The sequence below is a fragment of the Dermacentor albipictus genome, chromosome 1, assembly GCF_038994185.2.
Source record: "Dermacentor albipictus isolate Rhodes 1998 colony chromosome 1, USDA_Dalb.pri_finalv2, whole genome shotgun sequence".
NCBI classification, from domain to species: Eukaryota; Metazoa; Arthropoda; class Arachnida; order Ixodida; family Ixodidae; genus Dermacentor; species Dermacentor albipictus.
Genome location: NC_091821.1, coordinates 516,224,112 through 516,241,716, shown reverse-complemented (window position 1 = coordinate 516,241,716; position 17,605 = coordinate 516,224,112). Strand labels below are relative to the sequence as shown.

The window sequence follows — 17,605 nt, the reverse complement described above, 5'->3', positions numbered from 1 at the left end:
GGGCGCGTGCGGGGGCAGAGGCCGCTTTTCAAGATGGAGTTAAGACGCTAGAGAAAGAATTGGCGCAGATCAGGCAGAGCAGTGTTGCGTTTATGGATGAAATGAGAAAACTCAGGGAAGAGAACGACCGTTTGAGGAGCGGGAAGGTGCCACGCAACGAGGAAGCCTCGCGAGTTATAAGGGAGCAAAAAGACACAGCAATGGAAGAAGACGTAGAACTCACCCACATTAAACGTAAAACCGAGAACGCTCCGATTGAAACCGGAATAAAAAACCCCAAGCCAGCCCCGACGCTCCAAGAAAGACAGGAGGAATTTGAACCGAATATCGAAGCCAGCATCGAACAGAGCGAAACCAAATTTGAAACTAAGCTAGAACAACTGGAAATGAGGCTTGAGGCAAAGATAGAGGCGCTAGGAAAGGCGATACTACAGCAAGTGCAACGAATTATGGCTGACTTCGAAGCGAAACTAGCAATATGGGGACCGCAAGCAAGTAGGGGAGGACCGGTTAAGACGGCCATGAAGCCGTACACTAGGCCCCCGGTACCCTCCTAGGGATTGGAAAACCTGTAACGCCGCCATGGACAGACGAAGTAGATACACGATTTGCCAATGGAATTGTAGAGGATACGATCGAAAACGATACATTCTGCAACAACACCTTAAAGACAAATAAAACCCGGATATTATAATGATGCAAGAAACGCACGGGCTGACAAAATTGTCGGGATACAAGTCCTTTGGTACTGCCAAAGGGGAGACGAAGGCGCTAACGACGTTGCTAAAGCGAAATCACTCGGTTGTGCAACACGACACGGATGCTAAGTCAATCGATCACATTTTTCTCGAACTCATACCCATGCGGATAACGAAGCACAGTCTCTTCGTATTAAATATTTATAGCAGTCCAAAATGCAGACACCATAAATTTCGAACGCTCCTTAAAAAAACCTTGCCATAGCGGATAACCGAGCGGTAGTGATTGGAGTCGATTTTAAAGCACAACACACGGCATGGGGATACAAAATCGAAACTCAAAAAAGCAGGAATCTCTGGCTAGACGCGCAACAGGAAGGCCTGACCCTCGTGACCGACACATCGGTTCCCACGAGAATAGGTAACAGCGTTTGCGCGGATACTACGCCAGATTTAACGTTCATCAAGAACATACGGGACACGCAGTGGACAAATATGCAACGCGACTTTGGGAGCGATCACAATATACTAGAAGTAACAGTAAGGGCAGGACCACGCAAGACAAAGGGTATTCAACTTAAGATTGTCGACTGGGACACATTCAGGAAAATAAGGGAGGAGGCCGACGACGTGACACAAGGTATTGAGGAACGGACCGAAAAACTAAAGGAAGATGTGGCGGCAGCTACGAAAACGGTCCCGGCGGAGGCGCATTTATATAACGTAGACAATAAGCTTCTACACATGTGGGAAGCTAAGGCAGGGTTGCAACAGAAATGGAAAAAACAAAAACACCACCGGACGCTTCGTAGAAAGATTGCCAAATTGAACACGGACATAGAACAGTATGCCCAGCATCTATGCAGGCTACAGTGGGAAGAAAAATGCAACGACATGGACAGTCAGATAAGAATGGCAAGAACGTGGAACATCCTTCGATATTTGATAGACCCGGACGGGACCAAGTCGGCACATAGGCAAAATATAAGTCGGTTAATACAAGCGTACCCAGGGACAGAGCAGGACTTCCTCAAGGAAATTGAGAAAAGATACATCTCGCAAACGATGCCCGTCATACACCCTGACTACACAGGGCAGGTAAGCGACGAATTAGACGGCGAAATCGGCGAAGTCAGGGCAGCCCTACTGAAACTCAATAGCAAGTCGTCACTCGGCCTAGAAGGGGTAACGAATGAAACGCTAAGGAACTTGGACGATGAGTCCATAACTAAGTTAGCAGAATATATTAACGAAAGCTGGGAGGCTGGGCAGATTCCGCTGCAATGGAACACGGCAGAAATCGCATTAATACCTAAACCGGGCAAGCGACTGCAGATTGAGAATTTGAAACTCATATCTCTCACTTCTTGCGTGAGGAAACACATGGAGCACGTGGTCCTAGCGAGGATAACCGCCTAGCTCGAGGACAGGGACGCGCTCCCACCCACGGTGATAGGATTCAGGAGAAAGCTCTCAGCCCAGGACGCTCTGTTACAACTAAAACATCAGATCATAGAAGATTCGGGAAGATCGACAAAGGCGATTCTCGGGTTGGACCTAAAAAAGGCCTTCGATACTAGATAAAGTAGGAGGACTAGGACTGGGAAAACGGACTTATGATTATGTAAGCAATTTCCTAACGGGCAGAAAGGCAAAGATCACGATAGCCGACCTAGTTTCGGAAGAGATCGAGATAGGCAGCGCAAGTACGCCACAGGGCTCCGTCTTATCACCGATGCTATTCAATCTGGCACTAATCGGGCTGCCAGTCAAGCTACAAGAAATCTAGCGACTCAACCATACCTTATACGCTGACGATATCAGCTTATGGGTGAGAAACGGAAGTGACGGGCAAATAGAAGAAACGCTTCAAGCAGCGGTCGAAAGAATCGAACGATATCTAGAGGGGGCAGGGCTAACCTGCTCGGCAGAGAAATCGGAGTTGGTACTGTACAGACCGATTCGCAGAGGTCGCAAACCAGGCAACTACAGGGACGATCTCACCCATAGAGACAAGATACAGTTAAAGACGGCCGATGGGAAACCCGTACCCGTGGTATACAGGATCGGGGCATTGGGGCTCCTCATCGAAGCCAAGGGCAACAACGGAGAAACCCTCAGAAGACTGTAAGGAACTGTAGCGCAAATCATGATGCTAATCAAAAGGATAGTAAACAAAGATAGCGGGATGAGAGAGGAAAACACGATCAGGTTAATACAGGCTTGCGTAATAAGTAGAATAGCATACATAGCGCCGTACTTAAAATGACATGTCGCGGAAAAGATCAAACTAGAATGCCTCATTCGGAAAATATCCGAACTAGCCATAGGGCTACCAATCAGTACCAGCACGGACAAGTTTCTGCAAAAATTAGGCCTCCACAACACGATAGACGAGCTCATTGAAGCGCAATGTACGGCAAAATACGAACGCCTCTCTAAGACTAGAGCCGGCAGTACATCCTAGAGAGACTAGACATAGGTTACGACATATAGCACGGTGTCAAGGTGGACATCCCGAGAGAGACGAAGGAAGCAGAGGTAATACCCCCCAATACCAAAGAACGTGCACCCAGAACACAATAAGGACAGACGAGAGAGCAGAGCGAAGCATATACAAACGAAATTCGGCAGAGACAAGGACGCAGTCTTCGTATACGCAGCTGGATACAGTCGCAGATGGGGTTTACAGCAGCCGTAATCAATAGCGAGAAACCGTGTAAGACGTGCGCGACGATACGCACCACAAGTAACGAGACCGGGGAAGAAGTAGCCATAGCGCTCGCAGTAGCTCAGACTAACGCAACCGTGATAGTCAGCGACTCTCAGACGGCAATAACAAACTTTGCCGACGGCCGAATCTCCCCGGTGGCACTGCACAATCTTCTTGCAGCAGGTCAAAATTTCAAAACAAAGGTGTACATCATATGGACACTCGCTCACACCCTCGCGGAGGACGGCAGCAACGAGGCAGCACACGACGGGGCTCGAGGGCTTACGGACCGAGCCACAGTCGCAAGCGACGTCCCGACACCCTCCGGATGTGACGTTGCAGTAAATGAATGGGAGTGAGAGGACAGAATGACAACATATAATGACAATACGAAACACTATAGGTTACAGCGGGACATATTCCCACGACCTCACCCAAAATTGACAAAAAGGCAGTCTGTCACATGGCGGCAGTTACAAACTAGGATATATCCGAACCCTGCGCTCTTGCGCATCATATATCCAGATATATATCAAACGGATAAATGCAAGACATGCGAATCCAGAGCCACTCTGGAGCATATATTATGGGAATGCCGAGGGACACATAAAGATGTCAAGAACGCGGCCTTCACACGCGCTGGGAAGCCGCGCTGCTCAGCCCCGCCCTCAAGGATCAATTACGTGCCGTCCAGCGGGCCGCGGATGCCGCCAGGAGCCACGAACTCCTGGCCGTCACCTAGGCGGGGCTTTTGGCCCTCCCCACCAATTCGCAGGACACAAAATAAAATTATTTCCTCCTCCTCCTTTGCCCTAGCACTACCTGGCCATGTTTGGAATAGGCTTCGTCCGTGGAAGAGCCTAGTAATACCTGTCTTATGAAGCAGCTTGAAGCTGTACAAAATCGGTCAGTTTGATTTGTTCATCATTGCAACTTTCACCGCATCTCATGTTCAAGACACATGAATGCTCTTCTAACCTCAGGTTGCCTACTAACCGCCGCGAGACATTCCGTCTCACTCTGTTCCACAAAATATAACAACACAAGCGACCCGCTCGCTCAGTTTCCCTAGCTCCACCATATTTCATAAGACGCCGCCTTCATCATGCAAATAAGGTTTATGTTCCTGACTGTAAAATTGCAACCCATTCCAATTCATTTCATCATAAAGGTTTTCATGAGTGCAACCAGCTCTTAGATTTATTCTTACTTTGGCGAATCACAGCAAGATGACATGTCTCAAAGACGACCATCTTGCTGTTTCTTTCTTCTTTACTTCTGATCCTCGACTTCGTTTTCTACCCCTTCCTTCCTAAAGCATAGGAAGGCTTTGTGCACCTCTCGGTGACAGTTGCCAGCCTACTTCTTGACTATATCCTTTTCTGTGAATGTATGTGTTTTTGTATGAAATGAAAAATAACACTAATGACAACAAGATTAAAGATGCTACAAGTAATCTCATTTAACCTAAATAAATCGCCATATAATTTATGACAAGTTTGATTGAGAAGACGTGCACTCGCAGGTTTTGCGTATCAATCATGCCCAACGAAGAGGCTGGATTTTCCTTAAGGCTTCTTTGTCAAAAGGCTGAGCTTACCTCACGAGCTCAATTCCGCCAACAGGTGCTACGTTCTAGCATCAAGTGGCACTCACATTAACAGGTTATGTAGAAGCAGTCGCAAAGGATCCCGTCTGCCTCCGAACAGACCGCAATATGCTCAACGTGTTTCGAATATTCATATTGTCACAGTCGCTAATGTGGGATGAGGAGGATGCTGATGGTGGTCTTGGAGACGACGAAGAAGAGTTTGGTAGTATCGCTGCTCTACGCTTATTGGATCAGCCATTAAAAGCCACCTGCAAATAGACACACGCTTTTTCCTTCCCGTAACAATAATATTTTTGAACGCAAAAAATATGAATACTTGCTTGCGGCGATCCACAACGCCTGCGAGGTAATGAAGAAGAGAAGACGACGACGTTGACAGGAGGAATGCAGCAATGAATGGAGCCCCAGCCTACATGTCCCCCCCCCCCTCTAATCCTCTTAGAAAGAGAAGCATTACGTCTGTGTTTAGGTCTTCCTAAATTTGTTGCAAATTCTATTCTTTATCTAGAATCCCGTGTTACGCCACTTTCGTGCAGGTTCCGGTTTTTTTCAGTGCAGACGTTCTTAAGGATTTATGAATCACCACTGCGTTATCCCCAAATAATCTTTATTTCACAACCTGCATTGCTTTGGAGTCATCTGGCCGCGACTATATAATCTGCAAATTGTATTCATGCAAAAATTACTTGACTCTTTGGGCGTGCGCATATGCGATGCACTTCGTATTACCGACAGAGCTGTTGCCACAGATATTCAATTCAATGACATCTTTCCTAATAATGCAAAATTACTTCCACCCCGTATTCTAGACGGTATATTACAAGATCACCTGAAAAACCTTCAAACAAACGTTGTAATTGCTACAGATGCTTCATAATGTGAAGAAAAGTCAGGTGTAGGAATATTTTCCCCGATTCTCGATCGGACATTTTCTCTTCGGCTGCCAGATTTCATACCGATCTTTTTAGCCGAATTCCTGGCCGTGGTGCTGGCATAACGTAAATTAGGACCATCAAATACGTCAGCCGTGATAGTCATTTATTCGTTATCATTGTGCTCATATCCCTTACTGCTTCTAGTGATTCTCGCGTGATGAGGACATTTCAATAATTGGTACCTGGTTACTTAAGAAGCGTGCGTTTGATTTGGGTGCCTGGCCATAAAGGACTAATCATTAATGAAATTGCAGACTCTCTAGCCGAGGCATCGATAAGTGACCCGATTCTTCCTTGCTGCCCTTTGACTGCTTATGTTACTGCTGCAAGATTTCGTAGGAGTATCATTATACAGTCAGTATCAGGCTCCGCAGTTACTAACTCTGTGGATTACGGACATCTCCTACACCCTTGGAACAGAGATTTTTCCAAAAGACGGAAAATTGAAGTGTACATCACGAAGCTGCGCTGCCGTATACCTGCATTGAACTTCTACCTCCACAGGTCTGGTCTGGTCCCCTCACCATTATGCTCATTCTGTGGCGATGCGGAGACAATCGACCATCTCTTGTTGTCTTGCAGATGTTTTTCTATTATAAGAAAACGACTACTCGAAATCCCGCTCCGCTCTATTGGTCTAACTTTATCAGTGCCTGTGATCCTATCTTTTGGAGCCTCCATTGTTGGGTTCAGCAGCAGAAATATTTGCTTGGCGATCCAAAACTGCCTCATTGAAACCAATCAATTTCCATGTTAGATTGATCGTTCTCCCTCCCAACCATAGCTTTCTTTTATTTCTTATCTGTCAATAATAATATTGATTATTTATTATTATTATTATTATTATTATTATTATTTTATACCCGGTTTTCATCTGATTATTTCCTTTTTCTCCAAACACAAAACGTTTACTTTTAAACTCACACGCTCAAATTGTTAACTCCCTTAATATCGTTATTATTTTTATGCACCTAATAAATCACCCGATTCTTGGCCAATCCCCCACTGTGGGTATGTGCCACGGCCAGTCAGGACAACAACAACAACAAGAAAAATTGGTTCTACGGGCAGTACCCTAGTAAAATCTGTACATTGGCGCTGTCGAAAACAGGAACCTGTGGAGAAGAAGATGAACGTCGCGTTCAACGAAAGACGAACCACCATGGAAAGCTAGAAAGCATGTGACGAGCAACATGCCAAGCCACTGGAGGATGTCACCACGCCTGATGTTCTATGAAGCGTCACAAGTGCTTCCGCGTTTACGGCTAACGACACCGTCACTAAAGGTACCATTCCTGCCTCGAAAGAACAAGACGAGCCTGAAACTTGTTCTAAAGGACCCATCTTGACTCGTGAAACTCAGCTAGCTGTAACGCCGCCAGACAGTGATATAACAGTTCTGAACGCACTTTTTCACCTTCAGAAATGACAGATGAATCAACTGCAGCAGCTGGCCAACAGTCCTGAAGCTTTACCACCCTAGTCCCGAGACAGGAGGACATGACGCATTCTGTAAAACATACCACAAGATATCCTAGCGTTTCACTTAAAAAAAAAGAAAACATGAAAGAAAACATAACAAATTATGTGAAAACTTGTCAGTAGTGTCAGCTTGTTAAAGTCGCGTACAAGCTTAGAGGCAATAGGATGGTCTTGCCAGAGTATTGCGTTATCTCCTTTGAGGTTGTGCATCTTGATTTTGCCAAAATCAAAAAGAAGAGGGAGGGAGTTAGGAGGACGCAAGCATTCCTTCTCGCCGCGGAGGAGTGCACGTGTTTTGTAGCCGCCAAAGCTGGAACGGAGGACGCAAACTGCGTGATATTACTAGAACGAGAACGCTTCAAGAACGTCAGAGTCGTCGTCGCAGACAATGGTCCAGCCTTTAAAAGCGAAACACTGCGACTTTGGGCTGAGAAAAGAAATATCACCCTTCGCTTCCCAGCAGCTTACCATCCGGAAGCGAATTCCGGTGCAGAGCGAGTGATGAGGGACTTGAAGATGTACAGACAATTATACCCCGAATCCAAAGGCGGCTGGAAATGTGCCTTGGAAGCCGCTGTTGCACATCTCAACAGATCATATACAGCAGGCCTGGGATGCAGCCCACACTTTGCGGCATTCGGAACGAGCTCATGGCTGCCAGTGGACCACGAGTTGGGCTTAGTGAAACAAATTGATCTAAAGGAACAGCCCAAAATTTCTCATCAGCGACAAAAAATATAGAGCGACAATGAAAAAGAATTTTGACCGCTGACAATGCACAAAGATGCCCGAGATTGAACAAGATTCGTGGATTCTGGTCCGAAAGGGACTGGATTTGAAAACGCCGTTTACAGGACCTTACAACGTCATCGAGACAGCTAGACAACAAGGACTGCTGAAGACAATATACTACCAAAGACATAGTGGAAAAGTTGAAAAGGCTTCAATCGGACAGCCCATTGAGAGTGTGTGGCGATCTACGTCGCCAGCTGGGTAATTAAGACAAGAAGACGACAACCTTGGCCGGAGGAATGTAGCAATAAATGAGTTATACCGGCAGTACGCTAGTGAAATCTTTACATTGCTTTTGAAGTGAAATAGACATTTTAGAAGTATAGTAATCGAGCCGTATTAAACTTTAAAAAATAACCGCACAAAAAAAAATGTATTCGTAAGATTGGCAAAGGGGCTGAGTTGTTTATTAACAGAAGGTTCTGGGTTTTCAAAGCTCATATTCCGCGGGTGTAAATCGGCGGTGACATTTCGGAGTTTTCTGTTTCCACAAGTGTCGGAGTTGAGAAGAGCTCTCCGTACGGCACAATGAGTTCTCGGCCTTTTTTAAAGTGAAGCTGTTTGTGGCTAGAGTTCTGTGGATTTTTCGTGTCCGTCAACAAATCTGCTTGCGAAAAGCTCAGCTCCCGAATTGAATGCATATTCGCCTCATTCTATGCAAAATCTTAAACGCCTCATCACTTGGATATACATTTTCAGTAGATTAGTTATCACTTGGCACCATTTTCAATATCAGTAGACTCCCAGGTATATAATCTTTTTTTTTTCTTGCTTACGGCGGTATACGCCATTCATTCTCTTAACGTGACGGAGAAATTCAAGCATGCGGACGTTACGCGGATACCAAAGCATGAAAAAAATGCCCTGCTTGGATAACATAAGACACATTTTGCTCACGTCTCGCATCAGTAAACTGATGGAACGCGTGATCTTAGACAGGCTACAGACGCACATCAAAGAACATCAACTCCTGCCGACCACGTTGTTTGGTTTTCAGCCCAAAAGTATCAACGCAAGACGTGGTTCTGCAGCTCAAGAAGGGCTGAATGCAGCAACGCCGTGGCTGCCCGAAAGCAATTCGTGCACTATATCTGAAGAGGGCCTTTGACAACGTGGGGTGCGAAGCCACACTGGCAAATCTCAGCGACACAAATTGAGGGCGACGAACTTGGAAAAACGTGAGGGCTTTCCTCACAGATCGTACAGCCACAACAGGGCTGGGAAAATGTGAGGTCACAGCGAATAGAGAGACCTAATAAACGAACGCGACAAGGAGCAGTGCTGTCGCCGATACTTTTCAACATGGTCATGATGAAACTTCCAGCGCAACACGAGAAAATGCCGGGGATCAGGCATGTCGTCTGCAGACGACATCACGATGTGGACGGTTGGAGGGTCCATAAGAGAACCACAAGAGGCGTTGCAAGAGGCGTTGCAAGAGGCAGTCTACGTTGCAGCAAGATACGCAGAGACAAGCAGACTGCAATGCGCGTTGGAGAAGTTGAAGCTCTTCATAATTGAGAAGCGCTCACGAGAACAATCAACAACCCAGGCACCAACCATCCACCTGCGAATAGGTCCTAGGGAAATCCCCAATGTGCACAGACTTTGTATCCTCACCTTACACTTACAAAAAGACGGGGCCGGAGGATGCGCCATACAGAAACTACGACACACGATCCCGCAGATCTTGCGCATGATGCAACAAATTACGAGTAGGAAGACGGTACTCAAGGAAAAGGACCTGATCCAACTAGCGCAGGCTCTGATTGTGAGCCGCATTGCGTACACGGCACCATATCTAAATAATGGGGAAGTGGAGGTACTCGACTGCCTCATGCGCAAGGCGTATAAGCAAGCGCTCGGACTCCCACGCGGAACGGCTACCTTTCGCCTCAAGGAGACAGGGGTGTAAAACAACGCACGGGAAACTATAGAGGCCCACCTGGTAAATCAAAACGAATGACTACAATGCACAACAGCGGTACACTGCGTCTTTAAACGTCTTGGGTATCCCGTACGTAAGACCAGCGCACTGACAAAAATTCCAAAACGAATACAGAAAACTATGCACGTCTCGCCAATTCCTAGAAACATGAACCCGAACTTCGACATCAGACGGGAACATGCCCGAGCGCAGGTGCTCGTAAGGAAGTATGAAAATCACCCCAATGTCTTGTATGTAGAAGCTGCCAGCACCACAAGAAGAACCGCATTTTTCACCAGCGTAGTCGGCAATCACGGGACCTAAATAAATGGTCGTCGGTTTCCAGTGCGAGCTCTGCAGAAGCAGAGGAACTAGCGATAGCGTTAGCCATCACGACGAGACAGCACTGAGAGCGCGTAATAGTTCTGACGGACTCCCAGAAGGCATGCAGAAGTTTTTCCAGGGCAAAAATACCAGAGCCGCACATCGCATTCTTAGTGGAGCGCCCCAGCTCCCGCTTACATACAAATCTTGTGGACTCCGGGGCATGAGTCCTTACGCGGCAATCAGCAGGCACACGCCTACGTCGGAGCGCCTGCACACCGGGAGCCGGGCACGCCGAGCAGTTCCACCCTAAGCCCATACCATTAACCTACACGCATTTCATACAACAATATGGCCTTTCACGAAGAACACTACTGCCGCGTCATAATGCTCTGACGCGAGAGCAAACGGTAATGTGGCGGAAACTGAAAACAAACAAATATCCACTCTTGAGTCTCTACCACGCAAAACAGCCTGCGCTGTATTTCCATAAATGCACCCACTGCGATCATTGCGGAACGCTTTATCACGCGGTATGGGCTCGCGCAATGCAAGCTACAGCTCACACCCATAACACACCCCTCCACACGGCAACGGGTGGCAGCGCTGTGCAACTCCGACTCGACGGATGACCTGGTCAACCAAGCGAGAAGGGCAGCTGAAGCCGCTGGATTCCTCGACTGACGGGACTGCCCACTGCACTGCGAAAGAGCTGCCTACGCGTGTGTGTTGTTTTCTATAAAGTTTACTCGCTCTCTCCGATGGACACATTTATCGTTGGGTAGGCATAGAAATGCTTACGCATGTCATAACAGAGGTGATAAGAGAGTTTGTGCGCGTATACATGCATCGTCACGATGACCACCTTTTAAACAATAACTGCATATGCACGTTGTGAGGCGTATAAACTTTTGCATAAGATGAAGAGCATGATACGAACATGGTGCTACTATGACCACCGACTAAGGCACAGCGATCAAGAAAACGTGTGTTTGCGTTTGGGTGCTGCCGATCTAGAATGAATGTAAGTTTGTGCCGCCGATCAGGAAATATGTCTGTGTTCGTGTGCCATCGATCAAGACCGCCGATTAAAATAAAAGTGTGTGCGCGTGTGTCTTTCTTCGGGATGACCACCATCACTGCTCAAGAGAAATAAAATTATCTCATACTTTTGGTCTAAATTTTGTGTCACCTCTATGTCCTGTGTAAGCAGCTTCGCTGCTAATCTCCCTTCCCAGCAGTAGAATGGCACGTGTTTTTCTTTTTGTTTTGGTTTCTTTACTTTTAAGTTTTACCGACATTCTAACCGGTTATTTGTAAACAAGGTATAGAGTGGAAAACAAGACAGTACATCCACAGTAACGGCACTGAACATTACTGAATATAACTGTAGGGTATGTAGTTTTATAGTTTAGTATATTATGCTGTACAGTCGCCCAAATCTTTAACTGGTGTGCGGGAGCGGCGACTTTTCCGTGCGTCAGCGCCGTTTGACGGGGCGAGGCTGGAAACAGTCTGAGGCTAAGCGCATGCGGACAAAGCGCGCTCAGCTAGGCCCATCGTCTACTAGGCTGTTTCCAGCCTCGCCGCGTCATACGGCGCTGACGCCCGGAAAAGTCGCCGCTCCCGTACACCAGTTAAAGATTTGGGCGACTGTACATTCTTATTTATTAATGTCGGAATTGGTCGTGACGCCAGGCTTTGGCTTAGAAAAGGAAGCATGGTGAAGTGCCTCTCAGTATTCGTACTGAAGCGCGGGCCGTGCATGAATGTAAGCGCGAGTATCTGGCATCCATCGCTCTGAAAGGGACTGTGTGAACAACTTCTTAAACAGTGCAGGCCTTGCCAGCAAAGTACTGCCATCTTTCTGTGGTGTTCACGATATGAGCGCGGAACAAGAATGTCTTGCTGATTAAACTCAGCAGTGAGAAACAACCGCGTACAACTCTCGGAAGCTGTTAACCACCTTTACACCACTTGTTGTCGTCAACAACGTCAAGCACAGAACGGAAGTCACCGCGACCTTTGTCGCATATTGGCATCCCACCGACTTAGCAGCGCCTGCCGGGGCGCAGCAAGACAAGCTCTCAGTGCGCATCCTGCAAAAGAGCACACTCCGCGTCTGGTTCATTAACTATGGATAACAGTTCGTCGGTTTAATTAACAACCTCAACTTGATGATCAGGCTGTGAGCGAAGTTTGTTGCCACGATAAATTTTCTCACCTTCTAACAGCCTTTTTCCCCCTCGAACGTAGGCACGAAGCGGTCTTGAGAATCTAGTTGCAGACCCAGAAATATTTATTTTTCTTGAATCATCATTTTTTTTTTACCAGCCAGTGATTTTCGACTTTACCGGTGTAATCTGAAAACGCAGAAAGCGTGTTCGTGCGCATAACATAAATTGCTCTTAGGCTAGCTGTTTGCTGCTCGATGATGCCATTGTTGCAGAAATGACTCAAAGAACACGAGAACGGGTACCCCGAGCGCAATACTCCCCTGGAGGACCAGAAGACAGCTAGAAACTTGCGCTAAGGCTCATTTTAGTGTATTTCTGTTTTGTCTAACGTAGTGCAATAAATTCAGTTGTCAAGTGTAGCGCCCAAATCTTGCGTTTGCGTTAGTTTTATTTGTGGCTTCAGCTAGTCATGCACTACTGATAAGAGTTATGCAGTTCCCAGCCTTTCGTTCCATTCCCCCTAAATTGCGGAGAGAGGAGGTCCCCGTAATTCAAACACTTCTCCAAATGGTTGAGAGTTCGATCATTCTCCCTTTCCGAGGGGGTCAACTTGTGCATTCAATTCGTACAAATCCTATAAACCAAATGATTTCATTTGCTTACATTCACTTTTGTATCTACGCGACAAAAAAGTACTTTTGCCGTCTCAGCAACCTGATAGTTACCCTCAGATACTATTTTGTTTAAACACGAGAGCCAACACGCATGGTGGCATTTTATTTAGGTCATTATTGCCCGTAATTTAGCTAACTAATAAATATTGGAGTAAATAGAAGCACAAGATAATGCTTACCGTGCTCTGCTATGGGTGAGAGCAATCAATTAAAAATATGGGCAAGAAAACCAAGGTGGCAGTGTCGATGCAGATTGCAGCTACCGCACTAAATCAGTGTTGACCCAATGGAGTCTCAAAAGCCTGCTGCCTTTTGGGTTTCACATTTACTGGAATAAAAACGGGCACCATTCTTGAGCTCACCCTCGGGACCAGCTGTTATCACGCCTCCTGGATACCCGACAGTGTACGAAAAAGCATGGCGGGCATTCCAAATTGCCACGGACTCGCGCAGTGTGCAAGCACTTGCGACGTGGCTGCTTCTGGCTTGCATACCTTTGACGTACGTCAAGTATGTTCTCGCTCCATCGAGTAACTCTTGCCAGCTCGTCTCCTTAGCTAAGTGATAAGAAGGTCACTAAAACAAAGCAATTAAACTACATAAATCCTTAAATAAATCTTTAATTAAGATACAGACACTATTACGTTTTGACTAAACGTTAAAGGGATACTACAGTGACAAATTACTTCTTCTGCATCAGTAAATTACCGTCCTACAGCACCAAAACACCGCTCTTACAACGATAAGACGTTTGGTAAGCCAGAAAAAGCGCAAGAACGAAGTACGGGTGGCGACGCCTACTTAAGTTCCCGCACCTGGTGGCTCTGACGTCTTGGATATTGATGGCATCTTCTAAGGCCTACTAATTACATACAGCGGTACAAATTGACTACATTGTATTCTAAAGGAGCCAAATATTAAACATGGCAAGTTTCGGTAACCTTTACTCAGCCAACGCGGCCCAAATGCGAAAATATACTTTGGGATCCCTGACGTCACGCTGATGTACCGGCGCTGGGGTTTCGGCGCAAAATTCAAATACTGATACTTGGGCCTTCATTTCCTCATCTAATAATCAAACTATTTCTTTGAAATGACTGGATGCAGGGTTCTCAAACAATTCTTCATTAATCTAAACTGATTTATTGTTTCGCTTTAGTGTCCCTTTAAAGAGGTAACTCTCACTAATCCTGTATGCGCCCGTTAGCATTTCTTCCTTTGTTTTGAGCATGTTTGTCAAGAGGACACTTTTTTATTGTTGTTTAGGAGATACAGTTAGGGTTCCTTGCTTTGTTTTTTTGTCAAGTGAACATGTATGTAGTTATTACCAATATTTAAATAGATTGATTTAAATGTAAGGTGTACTTTTCTTGTGTATATTGCTGTATGTGAACTCTTGTAGCCTTCCTGTATGAATTTGTTTGCACTTCGTCACTTACCATGTCGAAAGTGTGCCTGCGTGAATGCAGCGTGTCTAGGTCCTAGCCAGGTGGCCATGTGTGTCACCTGTAGCCCTCTTCACCTGGACAATTGTATATATTGTCCAAATTTCAATAAAGTCAGTCAAAGGCAAATGTTATTACGTCTAAACGAACGTAAAGATGGTAACGAAGAATTCTGCTTAGGTCATCAGAAGTGTTGCAAGCACAGAATACCGTGCTGTTTATAATTATCGCGGCACAGGTAGTCAACTAAAGTTAAATATTGAAGGCGCCGTATTGTAAAAATTGAGAAATGTAATAAATTGCCCTAGTCTAATTTATCAAAAATGGCAAATTTATCAGTGGTGTATTATCACCTAGAACCAACACCTAATAAATTATGGGGTTTTGTGTACCAAAACTACGATATGATTATGAGCCACGCCCCAGTGTGGCACTCCGGAGATTTGGACCACCTGGGTTTCTGTAGCGTGCGCCCAAATCCAAATACACGGATGTTTTCGCCTCCATCGAAATGTGGCTGCCGTGGCCGGCATTAAGGCGACGACCTCGTGCTCAGCAGCCCAACACCATAGCCACTGAGAAAATCAACACGTAACACTCCGGGACAACGCGCCCAATGCCTTCCAACTGCATTTCGGAATCCTGAGTTCCGATTCCATTGCAATTCCATCAATGAAGACATGTGCCATTACACTCCGGTTGTCTTAAACTCTGGATTGATGCCGTAATCATTCCAACTACGTCGTTACCGTTCAGAAACTCTGCTATTGAACTCTTCACGCAGTCCTGACGTTTTGCTTCAACGTGTCTGGTGCTTGCAATCAGAGTGCTAAAGCACGAACGCACGAAGAGCAACTCTGGTTGCTCTTCCCCGGGCCACGCTTTTTTGTGTTTAACCTTTCCGTACTTCTATCAGGAAAATGGCGCTAAGCATTCGTGGTGCATGGCTGGGAATCCTAAAAGCTACTGGCAGGCAAAACGAAGGCGCACATGGTGCCGAGAAAGACGACGATACTCGCCTGCTCCGAGCACTGCCCAAAAGCACCAGCCGAAGGTGAAGCGGAGCAGGCCGCCCTCGAAGGGGATGACCAGTGGCCGTGCCGGCAGCAGCGACGCGTAGAGGGCGCCGCTGAGCAGCATCACGGCGCCGGTGAGCTGCATGGCGTAGGCGCCATACCGGGGCACGGCGCACAGCAGCACGTTCATGAGCAGCCACAGCGCCAGGGAAGTCCTGCAAATCACATCCCACTGGAAGTTAACTGGCACAACAGTATTGTATCGTCGCATCTCACGCACACCACGTGTATAGCAAGAGCAGACCGTGTTGCTGGGTTGACCAGATGTTTGACCTGCAACCCAGAGGCCCCAGCAATCTGCAGATTGACTCAGCCTCATTTTCATGCACATATCAGAAACAAGGTAAGATTGAGAAAGAATGTGTCAAAGTGGACTGTCACTTTCACAACAGCAGCATCACATCATCGACGTTGTATTCACCAGTATCATATATCATTCACCAGAAGTACGTAAGCACAAAGATGCCGCAAACGAATAAATGGGAGCGATAAAATACTTAGACTGGGAAAAGCAAGAAGTAACGGAGAGACACAATAAGCTAGTGTAAAAAGTGCGTATAAGATAGAATGCTACATTGTACCATTGCAGCGTAAAGCAATCGTAAAACGCTTTCGAGCCCTGCAAAATGAATCTTGCGCAGAGTGCTTACTTAATCCACATGCATGTCACTTCACGTACTAATCTTCTATAACGATCCCGCATTTTGTAAAGTTAGATATCAGTAGGTTCTTTATTTATGCTAGGGCAGCGGGCTAAAGCTCGCGCTTCTGCTAGAACACACTGAAAACGCTCCGGAGTGCATGCAGTCGTAACTTATTGCTTTTCCATTTTCCTTAAACATTGTCCATAACACGGCCCTCACTTTTACAAAATTCAAAGAAGTTGCCTTCTTCAGTTCACGAAGCGCCGCGAAAACCACTTACGAGCCTCGTTGCAGGCATGAAAGTAGGAAAAATACGAGAATTCAGTGATTATTCCCAACGATTCTAATTAGGCGCCCCATGTTAAAAATCCACCGTTAATGACATGCAGTTAGCCACGCGCTCCATTTTGACCAAGTGTAAACTCCGTGTGACGTACATTTCTCAGGAGACACCAGGAAACTTGTGTAGCTGAGAACGGCCGTATGGCACTTTCGAACACTTGCTTATAAATTTTAGAGCACAGCTCTTAGGTGCCCATTCCTGTGGCGAGCGTCGCCGTGGGAACTGCTCAGCGTGACCGAGTGAACGAGCACATCGAAGGATGAAAGACCAAAGGCGGAGCGCAGCGCGGGGTGAAGGATAGCGAAGGGAGCGCGAGGAGGAGGAGGGTGCAGTGGTAGCATGAGGGCATGCGAGCGCGTGAGGCGAAACGCGTAGTGCCGTGCAAGACGGGCTCTAGAAACGATGGCTGCGGAATGGGGACAGAGTATAGCGCGTCGTCTGTTCCCCGATAACGCCACCGATACCACAGATGGAAACAAAGCGCTGCATGAGGGGAGGTCTGCTTGGGGCGGCTGCTGTGAATGGTGCCCGCATGTCCCCCACGCGCTGTCTCTCGCGATCTGCCGATTGGCGAGGCAGTCGCGCCACACTTCGCATCGTTTTCAACTTGCCGCACGAGACAGACTGTCTGCGCAAGCCAATATATTGCGAAATGAAAACACCTATGAAGCTGCGCTCAAATTTTGCATTAGGGCGTGTTGTAGCCGTCGGTGAATTTGTCGCAACTGTAATTACCTAGCACTTTTGACACTGCACACGCATC

General features: G+C 46.7%; 1 protein-coding gene across 3 annotated transcripts in view; it reads right to left on the bottom strand.

Annotated features, from left to right (window-relative positions):
- The window catches only part of LOC135912446 (dual oxidase maturation factor 2-like), a 513,017-nt gene that overhangs the window by 110,694 nt on the left and 384,718 nt on the right, over positions 1 to 17,605 (bottom strand). For all 3 annotated transcript variants that reach the window (XR_010567670.1, XR_011511602.1, XM_065444889.2), the window contains exon 6: positions 15,799 to 16,010. Coding sequence is in view for 1 of the 3 variants with exons in the window: in XM_065444889.2 (XP_065300961.1) it covers positions 15,799 to 16,010 (212 nt within the window). In the remaining 2 variants the exon portion in view is untranslated. The remainder of the gene's footprint in view (positions 1 to 15,798; positions 16,011 to 17,605) is intronic.